This window comes from Aspergillus luchuensis, chromosome 3, assembly GCF_016861625.1.
Source record: "Aspergillus luchuensis IFO 4308 DNA, chromosome 3, nearly complete sequence".
Taxonomy (NCBI): domain Eukaryota; kingdom Fungi; phylum Ascomycota; class Eurotiomycetes; order Eurotiales; family Aspergillaceae; genus Aspergillus; species Aspergillus luchuensis.
In genome coordinates, this window is record NC_054851.1 from 1,979,610 (window position 1) to 2,000,126 (window position 20,517).

The following is a 20,517-nucleotide window of genomic DNA, read 5'->3' on the forward strand; positions in this document are numbered from 1 at the left end:
AGTCCGACAAAGATTATCTTCAGATCCCTTCCTGAGCTGGACGATCGTTTATATTTGAAGAAAAGAGGTAAGAGCAATTGAAGATACACACCTTCCCATCCTCAATCTTCGTGGGTCTCCTGATCCTGGTACTCTCCCTATTGCCTCCCCGCCATTTGCCTCGCGTCCTTCCATTTTGTACCTTGGTTGATGTCACTTGTTGTATGGGGTAAATCGCAGCTTCCCTTGCCCACAACATTCCCCTCCCGCTCTTCTTCCCGTAGCCACCCCCACGATGTCTTGAACCCCCCTCTTCTCTTCTCCTCTTGTTCTCGACCCCTCGCTGCTTACTTTTTGTCCGTTTCACCCTTACTGACCTATCGTTCTCCTTCAGTATACTGCAAGTTCACCTCTCGTTGTTTCAGACTGCCTCCGATCGGCCTCCCTAAATCGCAACCCACGACGAGTGTGACTTCCGTCATTTCCAACATTCTCTACTCACCCCCGAAGCGGACCTTTTTGATCCCATACACTTGCCCGTATACCTAATCCCCGTCGATCTTACGTCTGAAAAGATGGATCAGCAGGGTCAATCCGGGGTTCCCGGCCCCGCGGGGCGCAAGCTCCATATCGCCCACAGAAGAAGTCCGTCTGAATTGACCCCTCTCATGAGTAAGTGAATGCCAGCCCCATTCTCGTGTAACATAGTTTTTTGTGAATGAAGTACTGACGATGGTGGATACAGTGGAGCAACTCGCTATTCAGCAACAGATTGAGCTTCTTCAACAGCAACAGCAGCAAATTGCAGCTACACATCAACAGTACGTCAATATGGGTCTGTTACAACCGCAACAGCTAGGCCAGGTTTCTGCATTCTCGCCTTCTCTTCAGGGTGGCGCTTCCATGGGAGGCGTCTCCCCTCAGTTGAATGCATTCCAATTCCCACAACTCGCTCAGCAGCAGCTTGGCGTGCCGATGAACACCTCAACCCAACACTCGCACCGGCGCAATCAGTCTGCCCTGCCCGGTCTCGGCATGGGTCCCCCTCCCGCCCCGTCCTCAGGAGCTTCAGGCTATACCGACTACAGCCAGCAGCAACAGGGTCACCAACCCAAGAATGAGAACGGAGGCCATGGACGCGGACGAGGTGGTCCTCCCGGTGGTGGCCACCAGCGCCGTCACTCGCTTGCGCTTCCTGAAGCCAAAAAGGCCGCTGAATTGGCCCAGCAGAAGCGGACGGCTTCCGGCTTCCAGTTCCCCGCACCCAGCACCCCTGGCGACTCTGATACCACTCCGGGCGCTGACGATAAATCCACCCCCACCTCGCAGACCCCACAAGGCTTGGGCCTTCACCGAGCCGGTAACATTCGGGCGGGTGGTCATGGTCGCAGTCAATCCATGGCTGTTGGTGGAAACCGTGGTTCTTTGTCTGGTCGCGGTGCTGGCGGCTTCCAATTCCCTCAAGCTAGCGACGGCGAGAATCAACGTCGTGGCAGCCAGCCCGGTCACGCGCGGTCTTCGTCCAGAAACTTTGATGGTAACTGGCGGCAGCCCAACAATCAAGCTCAGGGCCAGGACCAGCCCAAGAGCTTCGGCCAACAGAGCGGGGGTTTCCAGCCTGGCCACCGTGCCCGTGCTTCAATGAACCAGTCCATTGGCTCCATTGGATCTTTCCAGTACCCGCAACAGCCCCAGCTCATTCAGTTGCCCCAAGGTCAGGTGGTCATGGCCCCACCACAGATGTTCGGCGGTGGTCAGCAACTTAACCCTCTGCAGCTTGCGCAGCTTCAGGCCCTGCAGCAGAATGGACAGCTGAACGGCCAAGGTCTTGGTCTTCAGGCTAGTCAACATGCCCCACCACAGCTGTCTGCCCAGCAGCAGCAACAACAGCAGCAGCAGCAGCGCAAGACCCTTTTCACTCCTTACTTGCCCCAGGCAAACCTGCCTGCGCTGCTGAGCAATGGCCAATTGGTCGCCGGTATCCTTCGCGTGAACAAGAAGAACCGTTCCGATGCCTACGTAACCACTCCAGACCTGGACGCAGATATCTTCATCTGTGGTAGCAAAGACCGTAACCGTGCCCTTGAGGGTGACTTTGTTGCCGTTGAACTGCTGGATGTGGACGAAGTTTGGTCGCAGAAGAAAGAAAAGGAGGAGAAGAAGAAGCGCAAAGATATCACCGAGGCTCGTGCCGGCAGCAGTGCTGGGGGTGACAAGCTGTCTCGGTCTGACTCTGGCGCCAACGGGGACCGTCAGGAGGTTGGACCGGATGGTAGCATCCGTCGCCGTGGCAGTCTCCGCCAGCGGCCCACCCAGAAGAAGAACGACGATGTCGAAGTCGAAGGTCAGAGCCTTCTCTTGGTTGAAGAAGACGAAATCAGTGACGAGCAGAAGCCACTGTATGCGGGCCACATCGTGGCTGTTATCGAGCGCATTGCGGGGCAGATGTTCTCGGGAACACTTGGTCTCCTCCGTCCCAGTAGCCAGGCGACGAAGGAGAAGCAGGAGGCCGAGCGGCTGGCCAGAGATGGTGGCCACGGCCGTCAGCAACAGGAACGCCAGCAGGACAAGCCTAAGATCGTGTGGTTCAAGCCTACTGACAAGCGTGTTCCCTTGATTGCTATCCCAACAGAGCAGGCTCCTCGGGATTTCGTTGAGAAGCACCAAGAGTACGCCAACCGCATCTTCGTTGCATGCATTAAGCGGTGGCCGATCACTTCCCTGCATCCCTTTGGTACTCTAGTCGAGCAGCTTGGAGAGATGGGCGATCTGAAGGTGGAGACTGAAGCTCTTCTTCGGGACAACAACTTCGGTTCTGATGAGTTCTCTGACGCCGTGCTCAAGAGTATTGGATGGGATGACTGGTCTGTTTCCAATGAGAACGATGCTGTCCTAGCCACTCGTCGCGATTTCCGTCAGGAAACTACTTTCACCGTCAACCCTAGCGGTACCAAGGAACTTGACAATGCCTTCCATATCAAGCCTCTCGCCGATGGAAAGGTGGAAGTTGGTGTTCACGTCACAGACATTGCTCACTTTGTCAAAGCCAACTCCCTGGTTGACCGCGAGGCCAAGAAGCGGGGAACTGCTGTCTATCTCATGAACCGCCTCGTGAACATGCTGCCCACTCGTGTCTCCAATGAGCTTTGCGCTTTGCTGCCCGGCGAAGACCGCTTCACGGTTAGCGTTGTGTTCAAAGCTAACCCCGAGACCGGTGCTATCGATGATGATGTCTGGATTGGTAAGGCGATCATCAAGAGCTCTGGTCGACTGAGCTATGATGAGGTCGATGCCGCGATCCAGGGCACGTCTGCTCTCGCTGTCCCTGGTATCACTGCTGACACTCTCAGAGCGTTGTACGCTGTCACATCAAAGTTCAGGGAGGCAAGGCTCGGTAACCGGGTCTCTCGTATTCCTCCTCTTCGTCTGCTGTATCAGCTGGATGACGAAAATGTGCCCGTTGAGCACAACATCTTCCACTCTTCCCCTGTCCGGGAACTTGTGGAAGAGCTTAGCTACAAGGCCAACTTCCTTGTGGCACGCAAGTTGGTCACTGCTTTGCCCGACAAGGCCTTCCTGCGTCGCCAGATGTCGCCAAATGCTCGCCGTCTCCACCTCTTTGTTGAGCGGATGAACAGGCTCGGCTATGGTCTGGATTCGACCAGCAGTGGAACTTTGCAGAGCAGTCTCTGCCAAGTCCAGGATGATGACTTGCGTAAGGTGAGTTTCGTGGTCATATTAGAAAGAGCTATTGTCCGGTCTACTAACAATGATTGCAGGGTATGGAGACTATTCTGCACAAGGCTATGCAACGTGCGAAGTACTATGTCGCCAGCAGTGTGCAGGATGATCAGCGTCAACATTACACTCTGAACCTGCCCGTGTACACACATTTCACCAATCCTTTCCGCCGCTACGCAGATATCGTCGTTCATCGCCAGCTGGAAGCCGTCCTGTCTGATGGTGCGATTGAATTCTCTGACGACTTGGAGTCATTGACCAAGACCGCCGACCTCTGCAACAACAAGAAGGATTCCGCTCACAATGCTCAAGAACAGAGCGTTCACATCGAAGCATGCAGAAGCATGGACAAGGAGCGACAGGAAGTTGGTGGTGACCTCATCAGCGAGGGTATTGTGATCTGTGTATACGAGTCCGCCTTCGACGTTCTGATTCCAGAGTATGGCTTCGAAAAGCGGGTCCACTGTGATCAACTGCCCTTGAAGAAGGCTGAGTATCGCAAGGACACGCGTGTGTTGGAGCTCTACTGGGAGAAGGGCGTGCCGTCCTCGGCTTATGTCCCTGAGGATGAGCGGCCGAAGCCTGCGAACTCCCGTGCGGCTCAAGCTGCAGCTGCAGCACGTGAAGCAGAAGCTGCCAGAGAACGTGCCCGGGAACGCGAAGAAGCTATGCGGAGACAGACGGATACCGGCACCATGTCCCATGACGATGTCAATGCTCTGTTCGACGATGATGACGACGATGTTTCTGAAGTCACCGAGATGGCTGCGGGCGTGTCATTGAATTCGTCCGCTGACCGTTCAACTCAGAGCATGCCTCCTTCGCCCACTCGGAATGGTCATCTCCAGCAGGCGCCTCACCGCACGCGTTCTGACCCGAAGATCGCAACCCTCGGTGGCGATGCTCCTGAAGCTAAGCTGACAAACAAGGAGAAATACCTGCGGCTGTTCAAGCTCAGGGAAGAAGATGGAGAATACATCCAGGATGTCACCGAGATGACCCGTGTCCCTATCATCCTGAAGACTGACTTGAGCAAGAGTCCCCCGTAAGTGCTGTCTTCGCTTTTGTTGCGATTCATGATAGTTCGTGCTGAAAGCTAACGTGTGCCTGCAGATGCCTCACTATTCGTTCTGTCAACCCCTACGCATTGTAGATGGGCCAGAAATATTCACTTCTCCGGATGTGTTCTATACGTTTGCGAAACAGATTTTGGTCTTTGCTTGGTGGACCATCAGGGTGGTTGTGTGATGGTGTGACCCCGCGGCTCGATCGCCTGAGCTGGTTTACCCTTGCATAGCCGCCAACCTCTCATTCCTCTGCAGTATTATGCTTTAATCGACTTAGCGTGTTGTCTTTTTTATCTTATAATTGCTGGAGGCCTTACAAGCCAAACGGTGGATCTCTTGTTCCGAGTTGATTTCAAATTAGTCCCGCGATATGGCCTCATGGAGGAAGAGCTCCAGATAACCAATTGTGGAGTATACCGGTCTTCTAGCAAGGCTTTCGGATTTAGGCACGAGCCATGTGGGGACGGAGAAGTCGAGGAGACCCGGGAGTGGAATGAGACGAGGTGTGGCTTTATCGATTGCACTGAGGGGAAGTCGGATGCGAGGGCTGCCTCGGAAAATTTGTCTATTCATCCTAGATATTTGCATAGCTCATTATTACTAAGTTGTTTGATGGTTTTCGGCACAGGCCAGTAGGTGTTACAATGTAGTCCAACTAAACATGTGATCACCATACACATTGCCCGTAGCATCATAGTTGATCCACATAGCTAGTATCGCTCCTATTGATAGGGTGCCTAACGCGGAGCGTGCCACTTAAGTCCTATCGGCCTCTAATAGTGAACAATAGTATACGAAGTAGCGACCGCGTACCACGGAGATCCATGAGCTGACGGAGTCCGTACATACATGAGTAGAGATCAGAACGACCAAGGACTATTATTGAGCAAGCATACTACCAGGTACTACCCAAAACATAATTCATAAAGTTAGGTTTGAAGAATGATAACGACATTTTCTGTTCTATTCTAATTTCTTTTTTTCTCATGAGCTATTCAGTCATGCCTAGTATCTTAGCGAGTGAAGAAATGAGGGAAGGAAAGTAGCAACATGTTGTATTGTTCTGATCCATCCAATGCATTATCGTTGGTCTTTGTGTATGGAGTATGGACACGCTATGTGTGGTTATGGCTATGCCTATACCAATGGCTATGAAAGCAGGAAAGAAGCAAGTGTACGGTACACGCCGTGGGGATATGCAAAACGGGGACAAGCTATGCATGGTAATGTAGTAATCAATGTGATAGAAGAAGGTATCCTTTTCCTTTGTCCGGGGTTGTCTTTTTTCGTTGCACGTGATGACGCTGAAGGTTGTCTTGGATGAAGTTCATTCACAATGTAGTGCATGTAGTATCTGTGTTCACGAATGGTTGGGGGTATGTTCGATTGGGTATTAAAGGGTGGTAGCGGTATGGTATGTAGTAAGGTAGCGGAAGGGGAATAGAAAGAGGGTATTGAGAAGATACAGGCGTGGGTATAAGAAGCAGTGGTGATTAGTATGCCTAGAGTCTGCGAATGCCGATGCGCGGTTTGGCTTTTTTGCCGTTCGAGGATGAGACTTTTCGTGACCCCGTGACTGGTTTTGATAGGCGCGAGCCGGAGGAGACGGATCTCGATGCCGAGGGGGCAAGAATCGTGAGGGGATAGTTTGGATTAGACATCCGGATTGCGGGGTCGGTATCTTTTAGACCGGCTAAGGCTCGGGGATTTTCCTTGCCGTCACCGCTGGCTCGTCGGATGAAGCCAAGCTCGGCAGGGTCGGGATCGTCTTCGAAGATCTGGACATCTTCACGTATCCGACCTGATGAGTTGATGCCTTTGTCGAGTATGGACAGCTTCGGGGACTTTCTCTGTGGAGAGTGGCCGCGCTCCGGGAGATCGCTAGGATGATTTGCTGCAATGTTCTTCTCGGATGCGGACATGCCGCCTGTTGTTGTGTCTTCTGTGTCCATGGAGAAGGGGTCGTCTACGTCCATTGGCACGGTTAGGACAGAAAGGGGACGTTTCCCGAAAGCGTTCTTGCGGATGCTAGGTGGTGCGAGTCGGACTGGGGAAGGAGATAGGGAAGGGTCGTTCTCTTTGCTGGCGTTGGTAGATGTTTCTGATTCACTGTCGGAGACGGTCGTATTAAGGGTGAGGGTGTCGTGAGGTTCTTCTGGTTCCTGTGCTTCTCGTTCAATTGGTGTGCTAGGTTGATGAGATAGTGCCCGTGAGCTCGAGCTCTCTGCGGCACTCCTCCTAGTTGTTCGCTTTTTCATAGTGACTGAGGCGATTCTGGCACCCTTTCGTGGTCGTAGCGAGCGGGACAATTCTTGCTCTTCTGGGATGACTGTGTCGGCGTCTTCACCTCTCGTTTTCGCCTCGGATACCGCTGAAGCCATGTCTGATGGAACTGGGGCGTGGATGGAGGTCATGAGTTTCGCTTGGCGGGCGAACGCATCGTAGTTCTCTTGGAGAAGTGCGCCGGCTGCGGAGTTCAGTGCGGAGTCTGGGTTGGGATATATGAGGAGGCAGGAGATTGTCTAAGAACCGTGTCAGATGAGGATCAGGAATTGTCGACGGTATAAGGTAAGGATACATACGATCAAAACATCCTTCAGAGTCAAGTTGGGCTTCCAGTCCCGCTTCAGTGTATCCACGCAGACCGCACCCGTTGATTCCTCTACATTTGGATGCCATATCCTTGTCCTGAATGTGGCCTTTGGTGGATTCTTAGGATAGTCCTCCGGCATCTTCAGATGCAATCGCCATAGGCCCTGCGAGTATGGTGTACCCTGTGGCCCGGCCAGGAGGGTGGTGAGCTGTGTCAAGTCGTCCCCGGCAGAGGCATCGTCGGAGGGAAAGAGATAGTTGGGCGGGAGCTCTTCGTGCAACGCTGCATGGTCCGCTGCGAGACGTCGTAGAGATGATACCTGAAGGAAAAACACGAGGATGTCAGACGATCGTCGCTCGACCGAGGAAAGGTTGACTGGCATTGGACAGCAAGGTAACTTACCATACTGGCTAATTGACGTCGACCTCAAATTTGAGGCCGAAGGTGTTGCGTTGCTAGCAGAGGCTAGGTTCGTGTGGGATCAATGGTTGTGCCGTGGTCTGTTCGTCCAGCTGCCCCTGTCGATCTAGGCGAGTGACACAGACGAGAATCCCTTTGTGGACCGTGAGAGCCGGGCAAGGCGAGAGTTGATTCGCAGCAAGGTGGATGATGATGGTTCGGTCCCGATCCGTTGCCCCCGACGGCCGCTTGTTGTTCTTTGTTTTGATGTGGTGAAGCGCTGTTCACTAGTCCACATCGGGTAAGGAAACAGCACGCGTGGATCAGTCACGTGTATTCGCGTCTGAACTGCGCGTTTTAGGAAATGTAATGAGCTGCTTACGGCATGACGCCCCATACTTAGATTTAACTATAACTAACTACTTTACTACCTGGAGCATCGAGAAAAAGCAGCAAATTCGAGCATCGTGTTTAGCAGATGGGAACTACCACTGTAGCCTGTGTTGGATGAAGGCAACTGGCGGAGCTGGCCCAACAAAGTAACAGACAAAAGGAAGAGCGCAGGATCGGTTTTTTCCAACGCTAGGGGCAAAAAAGCTAGCTACTCTTGTTGAGGCCGTGCCAAACGTACGATTTAGCCCTGTTGACCGTTGATTATCTATCTTCTCTTAGAGCGAACCAAGAATATCATGGCTAGGTAGCTGAACACCTGAATGAAACAAAGAAAAAAGGAATGGCACCAAGTCGGGATCGAACCCGGCCCCACTGGGCAAAAAAGATAGCTTTCCTTTCTTGAGTACCGTGGCCTTGCCAACTAGACCATCTAGCCTACCGGCACCAGCTTTAGCACAGGTAGGAAGGTAAGTTAATATATCGCTACTTTGTATCCTCAAGATGGCGGCCAAACTATGCGGCCTTCAATCATCTCCTTGTATACAGCAACATCTTTCCAGGGCACTTTCAGTACCACAGAAACCTTCAGATGATTCACCGTAGCCAAGCGCTCCACCAGATCCTCTGCCACCTACATGGCCTTTCTACCCCTCCATCATCTCCTATGTCGAGGAGCTCTAGGATCTAGATAGCTAGCCACAAGTCTAACCCGACATCCTCAGCAACCGCTTACTATGGCTTCCTCTACGTACCTCTACCTCCCTTTCTCTCTTTTTAAAAGACAGACAAGGTTCATTTGTAGTATTCACCCGTCCCTGTATGATCTGTGGCTAGTATGAGTGGTGGAGAACTCACAAAGTAAGTAGTGATAATATAGTTCCTTCTTCGGTTCAATAGCCGTGTATAACTAGCTTGAAACCGACGAGTGGTAATAGCAGCACTAGATCTAATTACTCAGTTGCTAATGCAAGCGTCCTACTGTAGAGAGTAGACTATTTACTATTTTGATGGCATGATGGCATGAGTAATAAGGCACCAAGAAAGTGGTGACGTGCGGTAGTCTGAGTGGCGTATATCTATTACTTGCGATATTAGTAGGCTTTTAGACGTCTGAGAGTTCACCTTGTGAAGTATCATCGGTCTTTATAGCAGAGTAGAGTTCGCTGGAGTCAAACATCAGTCAGGACAAGTGACTATAGAATGAATGCTTGGCGGGTGCAGAATAGTACGACAAAGCACGTGAGAGTTGAGTACAGGTTGGCAACGCGGCCGTTTAAGAGCCTCTATAGCGGTTGGTTTCGAGATTACACATTTTGATTAGTCTCTTTCAGGGTGGCGCAAGACTTGTCAATGTATTAGATCTGGGGTTGTGGATAGGCTCAAGCCCATGCCATGAACGGTAGGTCTTACAACTGACTTGGGTTGGAATCTACTTTTAGGTCTCTAGTCAATTGCTTTTTATCCCTTCGAATTAAGCTCTTACTACTCCAGACTTACAAGTGGTTGGATCTAAGATGAAAGGGGCGGTCTCGGCATTCCAGAAAATCCCTGCGTAATGTGTGTATTTACCATGTCCTCATTAAACGATTAAAAATTACTAGAGAAATGAAATCTTATGTGCGCCGCAGTTATGAATCTCTGGTGAACACGCGGTGAACCTTTGAAAGGAAGATCCAAAGAAATAAAAGCCTTCCCAGCAATGTTACATATGTCAGAAGAAAGAAAACCGCAGAACATCCATCCCCTTTGATTTCATAGCGCCTGACCCTTGCGGCTTAGAATGGATGGAAGGTTCGATCGCCATGGGTATCTGCTGTTCCCCACCAGAGTGGAGTGTGTGACGGTCGAGACTCAACTCCCTCTTAAGAGCAAGGAAGACCACTTGCGCTCTTCATCTACAGAAAAGCGGCAAGGGCAGCACCAGCCACGACGGAAAGACCGACGGGGCCAGCGGTGGCGAGAGGAACACCAGCGCCGGAAGAGGTGCTGGAGCTAGAGCTGGAGCCGCTCTTGGAGGAAGAGTCGCTGGTGGAGGTGGAAGAGTCGGAGCTGGAGGTCTTGGTGGAGGTCTTGGTGGAAGTGGAAGCAGAGGCGCTGGCCGACTTCGCGAAGGAAGAGGGAACACCGCTAGATCCAATAAGAGCGCTGGACGCACCAGCGGGCAGAGAGCCCTGAGTGGGGATGACAGGGGAAGAGGTGACAGCAGCGGAGGGCTGACCCTGGGGCTGGGGTTGTATGTTAGCAATCGCTCAAGCATAAGACTAGTATAGGACTAGAGAGCTTCTTACCACAGCGACGGAGGACTGAGCAGCGGCGAGAGCCGAGAAAGCGACGAGGAGGATGGAAGAACGCATCTTGCTAGCGAATGATATCGAGATCTGAGTGCTCGGGTTGTAGATTGAAGTGGATCGTGCGAAGGGCGATCGATAGACTAGCGAGTGTCTTTGAAGTGAAGAGGTGAAGCGAAAGTTGTTGAGGTTCGTGGAACGACCGTGGGGGATACTTTATATCACTTGAGGAAGAAGGGAAAGGCACGCAGTGGTTGACAGGCGCAGGGGCATCCTTTAAATAGAGTAAAGCAGGGGGAGTGGAAAGAGGGGATTCGAGCCCCCAAAAATAATAATAAATTTAGGAATTAGAAAAAGGAAATAAAAATAAGACCAAAAGCAATTGCAGCACACAACAGGTGCCATTCATCCCTCTGCAATCTCCATCAGCCCTGCCTGCACACCTTTCACAACCTCCTCGTCTACACTCTACACTCCTAGTGGCAATGGAGGGAAAAGGGACCCACCGGGCGAAGGGCAGCATCAGCAGCTCGATCCGCGTCTCGCATTTTCTGGATGAGTCTGAGTCGCTGCCCGTGGCTGAGAGGGCGGGACGAGCCAGCATCGAGCGTGCAGGACGATACTAGAAAGACCAATGCCAAGGCGTACTGGAGAGTAAACAATCATCAGATGGCGCAACTCAAGTGCCCCAAGACGGGCCACTAGTCCAGTTAGTCAGCATTCTGAATGGTCTCCTCCGCAAGAGGGTTGCGTATACCTCTGCTCTGTTTTGCTATTTTTGGGGAGGCCATCGGAACACAGCGTCAGCTGCCGCGATCCACTCCTGCTGCGGGCGCCCCGCCCAATGATGGTCGTGTCCTATAGATCTACACGCCTGGAGCCACCGCGGTTGGTTCGAATAATGTGAATGCAACCTGGGTTCAAATCTCGCCCTTGACCGAAGTGGGAATGGAAGCAATTAATGATGGGGGTGGGAGAAAAGCAAAGAAAAATTGGGAAGCCCAGTCTCTCAATCTGTTTGTTGTTGTTGTCTCTTTTGTTACATCTGTTTTGAATTTAATGGGCCACTGATCAATTTTCTATTATTAAGGGATATCTCCTGGGCATGATACTCATTCTAACCTTGTTTTGAAGGTTTCAAGCCTAGACTTAAGGGAGCAAGTGGTACAAAATATCTAGTCAACTAAAACGTCAATCAGAACTACAGAGAAAAATAGACGTTGGACAGTCAGAGCACCACTGAAGGGGCGGGCCTTCACCCTTCCCACTAAATCTTAAGATTACCGGAGTCACCCATCCTTAGGGCCGCTGTGGTATGCGCACCACCGGCCCGCATGGACCAGCCAAATTGGCAAATTGCAGAAAAAAAAAGGCAAAAGAGACTATTCAAGTCCTAACGTACGAAGCATGCCTGCCACCGCATGAATGCCTTGTCCTATCCTGTCTTGTCTTTCCCAGCCACGCATTCAAAGCTTGTCATACGAGGCAGTACATCCGACCAGTCTAGCCTTTCATAGCCGTCAGGCACGCCACTCCGAAGAAGAACAACAACTGACGGGTTCGACCGACAGACAAGCTGGTGATATGGAAGATACTGTAGCAACGGCAATGCTTAACCGATAGCAAGCCTCATTTACTGCCACATCCTGCTTGTCCACGTAACAAACCACCTAAAGACGCATCATCCATCCATCCCAACCCTCAGAGTCGATACCTGACGTAAGATCATGACGAGCCCTTCGGCACCACCGCACAATAGAACGTGATTCGACCCCTGCATGGCTCATAAGAACTTCTACGCACCTTTCATTCTCGGTCTTCTTCCGGAGTAGAGCCGATCCGGAAAAATAATTAACATCAACCATAAATAAGAGAAGGACAGAACTAGTTAGTAAATAGTAGAGTTGACCTGCAAGATGCCAAGAGCACAGTTGCTGTCTGGTCTTGTTCCTACATGAGCAAAGCGTACGTATGCAACCGATGCGAGGTGTGCATGGACTTGGGAAGTGTCGATCAATCCTTTTTCTTTATTAATTTATTTTCTTTCTTCTTTTGCTTTTCTTCTTTCATACTAACTTTTCCCCGGCCCTCCTCCATTTAAGACATGGCACTAGGCCAGACCAGTACCGTAAGGTACAGCGGTATCAGGGGTCTCAAATCTCCGGCCTTCAAGAGGGTCGGATACGGACATTTTACTTAATTACCACCCGCGTGATGCAAGGGAAATACAGTAGGGCCTCGCACACGTACTCCATACCTATCAACTAGGCAATAATGAACACACTGGATTCATACTCGACTCAACTCTACCTCCCTCCCTCCCTCTTCCAGGGATGAACATGACGCATGGCAGGGCACAAGGGTTAAAAGAAGGAAGACATCCCAGACTCTCAGTAGTATCTAGGCGAGGCTAAGAATTCTCCCTAACCCTGCCAATGCTCAACCGCCCCTCTCTCCATCCCGCCCTTGTCTCAATCTCAACCCTCGGACGCCATCTCCATTTTCCCCCGTTAATTCGGTCGAGAATGAGACCCTCCACTTCGATTGGTGGGGGCGCCACCCAATTTGAGCATTGAATAAATACTGCTACTAATTTATAATAAGAAATCAATCAATAAGTAGTAGATGGCGCCAGCCTTTGAACTGAGATGTCCTTTCGGTGAAAACTCACATACACGTTACATAACAGGGTCCATGGTCCGGAGTTTTAATTTCTTTGTGGTCGCTAAAATTGCCTGCTTTTACCCCCGTGAAGACAGGGGAAAAGAAGAAACAAAAGAAAAAAGACCTATCGTTCTCGGGGTTACGGGGTAAGGCTGGTAGCGGTGGTTGGGTTACGTTGCTTTTCCTCATTATTGACTATTATTGCCCACCAATTCCCCCGTCTTTAGACTAACTAGACCTAGGCGATCACAGTAAAATGCTACGGAAGTACTTAGAAAAGGACTTGTCATCCTCATGCTTGCACCTATAGATACTTACCACTAATAGATCTTCGTATTCATCCCCACTTGGAGCATCCATCATCTCTATGCCCGTTATTACTTTCATGTCCATTGGATAATGCCTCACTAATCACTATTGGATATTGACCGTACCTAAATAAACTGAATCGCTTCAGAGGACTACTTACGTTTACCCTCCATGTCACCGTGATATGTCTTGCATTCAAACCAGTCAAAAGGCCTAACCTGTGTGCCGTTGTGTTGTCCGTGTCTTGCTTTAGACCTGCGCTTGTTTCTCTTCCTTCCCAACTAATCAACCCATCAACTTACCCCACCATTTCCTTCCTCGTTTACGAACTGCTAATTCAAGTAAATCCCCCCCTATTGGACATGTTCTTGACCTCCCGTCTTGGACGACTCAGTTAGCTGGTATAAGCCAAGACGGGTTGAGGGCTTGCGACACAGCACCTTAATTAGAACCGAATGGAAAGTCCAAAATTGAGAACTGGGATGTGTCAGGCGAGAGGGGTTCGAATTGCCTCAACCACTTTCCAGATTGATCATGATGAGCATACCACTGCGATGGATGATTGACAACACTATAAAATACATGTGGAATATCATTCGCTCACTAACAATTCAATGATCTACTGACTCTTGCGTGGCCTGTCTCTTGTCACCTGCAGGACTAACCTGGATGGATGAACTAAGAAAGTGAAGGCCATGACACCTGCCACGAGTTTGAAGACTATTTCCTACTTTTAGTCAATGCCTGCTGTGTCCACTTCTACCAGACTGCACAACTACTTACCCTACCAGCAAGCAGCATTGAACATAACATCTACTGTCAACTGTGTCTACACCGAGCACCCTCCCCCATTGTCCGGCCGCGTCATCCCGCGCAAACTCCTATTGAAATGGGAAGGGGTGAACCTAAAGTCTACAATATCCAACTCCGGACATGATTCCCGAACCCATCATTGAAAACGCTCAAGAGATGACGATGTTGGTGACAATATCAATGAGTGGACGCGTCCTCTCGTACACGACTACTTCACACACACACTTTCACTTACATGCCACTATCCCTGCCATGCAGCGCAGCGCAAGCTCATTCAAGAATGAATGCATTCATGATTGGCACTCCATCCCATCACACCCACTCACTTCTCTTGGGCTCCGGGGCTAGACCGAACCGTTCGCCGGACGGACAACATTCCAATTAACATGACGGATAATGGTCCGCGGAAACTTGGGGCGCGAAGAACGTTAATAATCTTACGGAAGAATTCTCCATGGCAGGGTTGGATATGTTGGATGTCAGTGATGGATGCGATGGTGGTATACGCGTTGCAGGTGGGTATTGGGCGTTGTGTGGGCGGTTCTGGACTATCCCACTTTCTTACCCATGGCGTAGAGCATATCTGCAGGTAGGTAGGAGTGTAGAGGTTGAGGCATTTGTAGTCACAGTCAAGTCTGGTGTGTGAGTGGTAGGCATTGTGTAGGCATACACCTACTCCACTGAGTTTCTGTTCCAAGTCAGCATCTTATCTGCACTTTTCATCGCTGCTCTATGACAGCTTGATTGAACCAGCCATGGATGCTTAGTGACTATACCCACGCTCGACCTTTTACCATCCTGATATACCGCATCTATACCAGTAGATCACCAAACCGAACAAGCACACAGCTTAATATCAAGTCCTTTGAACCAACCAACACCCAATCCAATACAAACAAACCAAGACAAACCATCATAAGCAACCATATCAATCAAAATATCTTTTTCATTCCAAATCCCATCAATCAGTCAAGCGTACATATATGATACAAACCAAATAATACCCAACACCACACCACACCGATCCCATTCCCAACCCATCCTAATACCCCACAAAACCAATCAATCCCCTCAACTCATTCCTTACCAGGAACAGGAACCTCCCCCTTCATCCAATCCGCAAACTCCTTTCTCTTCGCCTAGAACACCCAACACATCAGCATAAGCCCAAACCCAAATCCCACAACCCCATCCCCATCCTCATCCTCCCAATACCCCCAATCCTCCAGACACGAAAGAAGGGTAGGGTCAAACTCACCCTAACATCCCAAAACCCATACCGTTCCTCCAACCTCCGATACGGATTCCTTCCACCACCCTCGCGCTCAATCTGACCCGCCCATTCACTCCAACTAATCGGCTTGAGCTTTTCTGCGCCGAGGACAAGTCCCGCCGAAACGAGGACTAGTGAAACGAGGGCTTCGATGACGATGTCGAGCGGGAGGGCGGTGGTGCCGCCGCTTGCTGTGCTGGCGGTGTTGCTATACAGGATGGTGTGTTCGTGGGCGGAGTAGCCTCTATAATATTTAAATAGGGGTTGTCTTATTAGTTCAGGGTTTCCTTATTGAGTGCCGCTGTGAAGTGGAGGGATCAATGTAGGTAGGTTGTGTTCAACGTACGCATGGGCGAGCAGGACGAGGCCGAAGAGTGTGATAATGCGGGAGATGAATCCCATCTTTGTTTTCTTGCTTTCTTCTGTAACAATATTTTTGAGATGATTCAGAAAGTAATGGGTATCAAGAAAGGTACTGATTTCGGGGTTGGTGGACAAGGACCGTGGTCGAGATTGGCTTGTCGCTCGTGAGCTTTGGAGTCCGGCCGGTCTATCAGTAGTAGCTTACCTAGTTGGTGGTTAGTTAGCTAACTAGCTGTATGTAGTAATCTGCGCAACTGATTTCTACGGTAGACCAATGGAACCTCTTCTGCACTTGGCAAAGAATTTCTGGTCCGGATTGACCGGCCACTCCCCCGCCAAAGGCCCAACCAGGTTTTGATTGAATTGGGCAGCATTTCATTTGTTCAGTTCATCCCACTTGGTGTGGTTTCTACTATTAGGAGGGGTAAAGCTACTAATCTACGAAATTATCGGCTACATCTGCACCAGTAGGGTATTAATTGGGTATTTTTGATTTTTGGTATTCGTTATGCCGAGGGGTGTCCCCAGTCGGCTTGGGTTATTCAAGTTCATGACAGTATATTTCCGTGGGATAGCATAAGAAAATCCATCATCACGCCATTTATCTTCATCATTAAACAACGTTCCGCTTACAGCTTCTGCATGGCAGCAACATCGGTGGACTGGACGTGGTCCTCGTCCTCCTCGATCTGAGCCTGGAGCTCGTCGAGGGAAACCTTCTCGTCCTCGACGACAAGGTTGATCTGGAGCTTCTTGATACCGAAACCAACGGTAACGAACTTGGAGGCACCCCAGACGAGACCGTCGATCTCGATGGCACGGACGTTGGCCTCCATCTCCTCAAGGTTGGTCTCATCATCTGTGACTGGTTAGAATCATACACAATGAATGCGATATATGGAGATGAAACATACCCCAGGGCTTAACCTCGAGAGTCACGAGGGACTTGGCAACGGGCTTGGGCTTGGACTCCTTCTTCTTGCGGTACTCAGCAAGGCGAGCCTCACGCTCCTTGACGACCTCCGGGTCCTCCTCCTCATCATCGGAGCCGAAGAGGTCCATGTCGTCGTCGTCGTTGGCAGCCTTGGGGTTGGTGGGCAGCTCAGTGGACTCAGGGCCGTAGGCAGTGTAGGGCTTGGAGGCATCGCCGGGGAGGGAGGCGTGCTCAGCCTCGAAAGAGGCGATGTTCTTGTACCAGCGAGCAGCGTGGGGGTACTTCTCGGCGTCAGGGGCACCGGAGAAGGCCTTGAAGGTCACGACATCGGCCTGGGAGGGAGCATCGCTATATTCCAGTTAGCTTTATGCCACCATCATCGCTAGTGAAGGTATCCATGAATGACGGAAAACAGAAAGCAAAGAAGAATTTTTCCAAGTAATCAGAAGCGCGATTTCTCGCATTGTGTTTAATCTTGCAGCGGGGTCTTAAGCCGCCTCATAAACACGGACCAATTTCTTTTCATCATGCAAACAAGGAAGAATCTTTCAAAAGGCACCAATGCAAAAGGGGAGGGGGAAAAGGATCCCTAAAGGTGTGCCTTACCCAACAATGTAGCTCCTGGTAGCCAGGTAGTTGTTGGCAACTGAGGGGTACCATTAGTTACTGCTGAGAGCAGATTGGAAAAGGAAATGATGAAAAAGAAAGGGAAAGTGTGAACATACGGGTAAGGCCGGCTTCGGAGGCAAGATCAGTGAAACCCATTGTGAATGTGTGTTTGGGGGATGTGTGTGGTGAGTAGAAGGAAAGAAGAAGAAAAGGAGGAATAAATAGGAGGGGAAAGGTGTTCTGAAGTATTTTTTCAGCGGAGGGTCCGAGTAGTGAAATTTTTCGGCGGCACCAACTGAGCCCCTCATTCCGGCCGGTCATGTGACCCCACGGTGACGGAGCTAGCTGGCCCTTTTGGGGGAGCTTCCGCCACTCATCGTTCGCCGTGCGGTGGAGCCTTCGAGAAGCCTCGCGACGCCTGTGAGGCAATCGGCTGGCCGCCTGTCCCGGCGAGGTATATAGGTCTCCCCAGCTATATCGGGAGCTGGTCTGAAGATCTGCAGTGTTGTACCTTTTGCTTTCACACCCAACTGTGCACACGGTCGGCTGTTTGATCATGTCGTCAAGGTTACAACTCGCTCGGGGTCGACTACTCCGACCATCCTCCCTACCGTCATCGAATCGCCTTCTTCAACCTTCTCAGGCATTGCGTCTACTTGCGCCCACCCGGATCACGAATGTCGCCCGGCTCCCGTCCGTCTTGCCTGTACGCACTTATGCCAATGGTCGCCCTCATCCTCCCGGAGGTACCCATCGCATGAACCTTGGTGGTGAACCAGAAAAGTCGGCCTTGGAACAATTCGGTGTCGACCTCACAGCCAGGGCTAAGGCAGGCAAATTGGACCCGGTCATTGGACGTGATGCCGAAATCCATCGCACCATTCAGGTTCTCTCCAGACGAACCAAAAACAACCCCGTTCTGATCGGAGCTGCGGGTACCGGAAAGACTGCCGTCTTGGAGGGTTTGGCACAGAGAATTGTTCAAGGAGACGTTCCCGAGAGCATTAAGGACAAACGTGTTATTGCTCTGGATCTGGGGTCTCTCATTGCTGGTGCTAAATTCAGAGGTGACTTCGAAGAACGGTTGAAATCTGTCCTTAAGGAGGTCGAGGATGCGCAAGGGGGTGTGATCCTCTTCATTGACGAGCTTCATACCTTGCTTGGCTTGGGGAAGGCCGAAGGCAGTATTGACGCCAGCAACCTTCTGAAACCGGCATTGTCTCGCGGTGAGCTACAATGCTGTGGTGCTACGACTTTGAACGAATACAGATTGATTGAGAAGGACGTGGCTTTGGCTAGACGATTCCAGCCTATACAGGTCGGGGAGCCCTCGGTTGCCGCTACCATATCCATCTTGCGTGGTATCAAGAACAAGTATGAAGTGCACCATGGTGTTCGAATCACAGATGGTGCTTTGGTGGCGGCAGCAACTTACAGCAACCGATACATTACCGACCGATTCCTTCCCGACAAGGCTATCGATCTGGTCGACGAAGCGGCGTCCGCCTTACGACTACAGCAGGAGTCAAAGCCCGATGTGATCAGAGAGCTTGATCGCGATATCACTACCATCCAGATTGAGCTGGAGTCACTTCGCAAGGAGACCGATGTCAGTAGCCGCGAAAGAAGAGACAAACTACAGGAAGATCTGAAGGTCAAACAAGAAGAAGCGAGAAAATTGACCGAGGTATGGGAGAAGGAGAAATCGGAAATCGAAGAGCTCAAGCGTGCCAAAGAGGAGCTGGAGCGTGCTCGCTTCGAGTTGGAGAAAGCTCAAAGAGAAGGAGACTTTGCAAAGGCGGGTGAACTGAGATATGCCACCATTCCTACTCTCGAAGCCAAACTTCCCAAAGAGGGTGAAGAGCAAGCCACAAAGGCCCAGACTAGTCTCATCCACGACTCCGTCACCGCTGATGATATTGGAAACGTGGTCTCTCGGACTACTGGCATCCCTGTCAACAAGCTAATGGCCGGTGAGGTGGAGAAGCTCATCAAAATGGAAGACACTCTACGTAAATCCGTTCGTGGGCAGGATGAGGCTCTTTCTGCAGTTGCAAACGCCGTGCGCATGCAAAGAGCTGGCCTTAGTGGCGAAAACCGGCCCCTCGCCTCGTTCATGTTCCTCGGTCCTACGGGTGTTGGCAAGACAGAGCTCTGCAAGAAGATGGCTGAGTTCTTGTTCTCCACGGAGACGGCTGTTGTTCGGTTCGATATGAGCGAATTCCAGGAAAAACACACTATTAGTCGTTTGATCGGCTCTCCGGCCGGCTACGTTGGCTACGATGACGCCGGTCAACTCACAGAGGCTGTGAGGAGGAAGCCCTACGCGGTTCTGCTATTCGATGAGTTCGAGAAGGCGCATCGCGACATCTCTGCCTTGCTCTTGCAAGTCCTTGATGAAGGGTTTCTCACGGATTCTCAGGGCCACAAGGTCGACTTCAGGAACACTCTCATTGTTTTAACATCGAACCTCGGTGCCGACATTCTTGTAGGCGCCGATCCTTTGCACCCCTACAAGGAAGGTGGTGATAACGAGCTTGCGCCTGAAACCAAAAAGTCGGTTATGGATGTTGTACAATCGGCCTATCCGCCAGAGTTTCTCAACCGTATCGACGAATTTATCATTTTCAAGAGGCTGTCCCGCGACGCTCTGAGGGATATTGTTGATATCAGAGTGAAGGAGCTGCAATCACGTCTCGACGACCGCCGAATGATTCTGAAGGTTGATGACGAAATCAAAGACTGGCTTTGCGAGAAGGGATACGATCCTAAATACGGAGCCCGGCCCCTTAACCGCTTGATCGCCAAAGAGATCGGCAACAAGCTGGCTGATAAGATCATTCGCGGCGAAGTCACGTCCGGGCAAACTGCTCGTGTCACGTTCAATGCCGACAAGAGTGGGCTTGCAGTAGCAGCAGAAGCTCCGGTGACGACAGAAACTGAAAGTTCCTAAGACTCATTACGCACTTTGCTCTTTCTTATATTTGGGTATTCGGCGCTATTGTCTGGAAAAGGTGTTAAGATGATGACCTTGTATGACTTGATCTCTACTCTTGCTCATGTATCATAGCATAATCAGTGTAACATAAGTG

At 50.9% G+C, this 20,517-nt stretch overlaps 6 protein-coding genes across 6 annotated transcripts; 2 read left to right on the forward strand and 4 right to left on the reverse strand.

Moving 5' to 3' along the window:
- Nucleotides 1-554: 554 nt before the first annotated feature.
- On the forward strand, nucleotides 555-4,873 carry ssdA (mRNA-binding translational repressor SSD1; the record flags this gene model as incomplete). The annotated part of the gene is made up of 4 exons (XM_041687216.1): nucleotides 555-651; nucleotides 725-3,699; nucleotides 3,759-4,765; nucleotides 4,834-4,873. 4 exons carry the CDS (start codon nucleotides 555-557, stop codon nucleotides 4,871-4,873), a joined length of 4,119 nt encoding a protein of 1,372 aa, XP_041541122.1.
- Nucleotides 4,874-6,289: 1,416 nt separating this feature from the next.
- Nucleotides 6,290-7,762, reverse strand: AKAW2_30676A (putative ubiquitin conjugating enzyme E2; the record flags this gene model as incomplete). The annotated part of the gene is made up of 2 exons (XM_041687217.1): nucleotides 6,290-7,309; nucleotides 7,370-7,762. The coding sequence occupies 2 exons, from the start codon at nucleotides 7,760-7,762 to the stop codon at nucleotides 6,290-6,292; spliced, it is 1,413 nt and encodes a 470-aa protein (XP_041541123.1).
- Nucleotides 7,763-10,067: 2,305 nt separating this feature from the next.
- Nucleotides 10,068-10,526, reverse strand: AKAW2_30677A (putative GPI anchored protein; the record flags this gene model as incomplete). Its single annotated transcript, XM_041687218.1, has 2 exons — nucleotides 10,068-10,397; nucleotides 10,461-10,526. The coding sequence occupies 2 exons, from the start codon at nucleotides 10,524-10,526 to the stop codon at nucleotides 10,068-10,070; spliced, it is 396 nt and encodes a 131-aa protein (XP_041541124.1).
- A 4,796-nt stretch (nucleotides 10,527-15,322) lies between these two features.
- On the reverse strand, nucleotides 15,323-15,921 carry AKAW2_30678A (membrane magnesium transporter family protein; the record flags this gene model as incomplete). The annotated part of the gene is made up of 3 exons (XM_041687219.1): nucleotides 15,323-15,385; nucleotides 15,505-15,763; nucleotides 15,866-15,921. 3 exons carry the CDS (start codon nucleotides 15,919-15,921, stop codon nucleotides 15,323-15,325), a joined length of 378 nt encoding a protein of 125 aa, XP_041541125.1.
- A 590-nt stretch (nucleotides 15,922-16,511) lies between these two features.
- EFB1 (translation elongation factor 1 subunit beta) lies at nucleotides 16,512-17,581 on the reverse strand (the record flags this gene model as incomplete). Its single annotated transcript, XM_041687220.1, has 4 exons — nucleotides 16,512-16,741; nucleotides 16,797-17,164; nucleotides 17,423-17,462; nucleotides 17,542-17,581. 4 exons carry the CDS (start codon nucleotides 17,579-17,581, stop codon nucleotides 16,512-16,514), a joined length of 678 nt encoding a protein of 225 aa, XP_041541126.1.
- Nucleotides 17,582-17,981: 400 nt separating this feature from the next.
- hsp78 (chaperone ATPase HSP78) lies at nucleotides 17,982-20,378 on the forward strand (the record flags this gene model as incomplete). The annotated part of the gene is made up of 1 exon (XM_041687221.1): nucleotides 17,982-20,378. One exon carries the CDS (start codon nucleotides 17,982-17,984, stop codon nucleotides 20,376-20,378), a length of 2,397 nt encoding a protein of 798 aa, XP_041541127.1.
- Nucleotides 20,379-20,517: the final 139 nt, after the last annotated feature.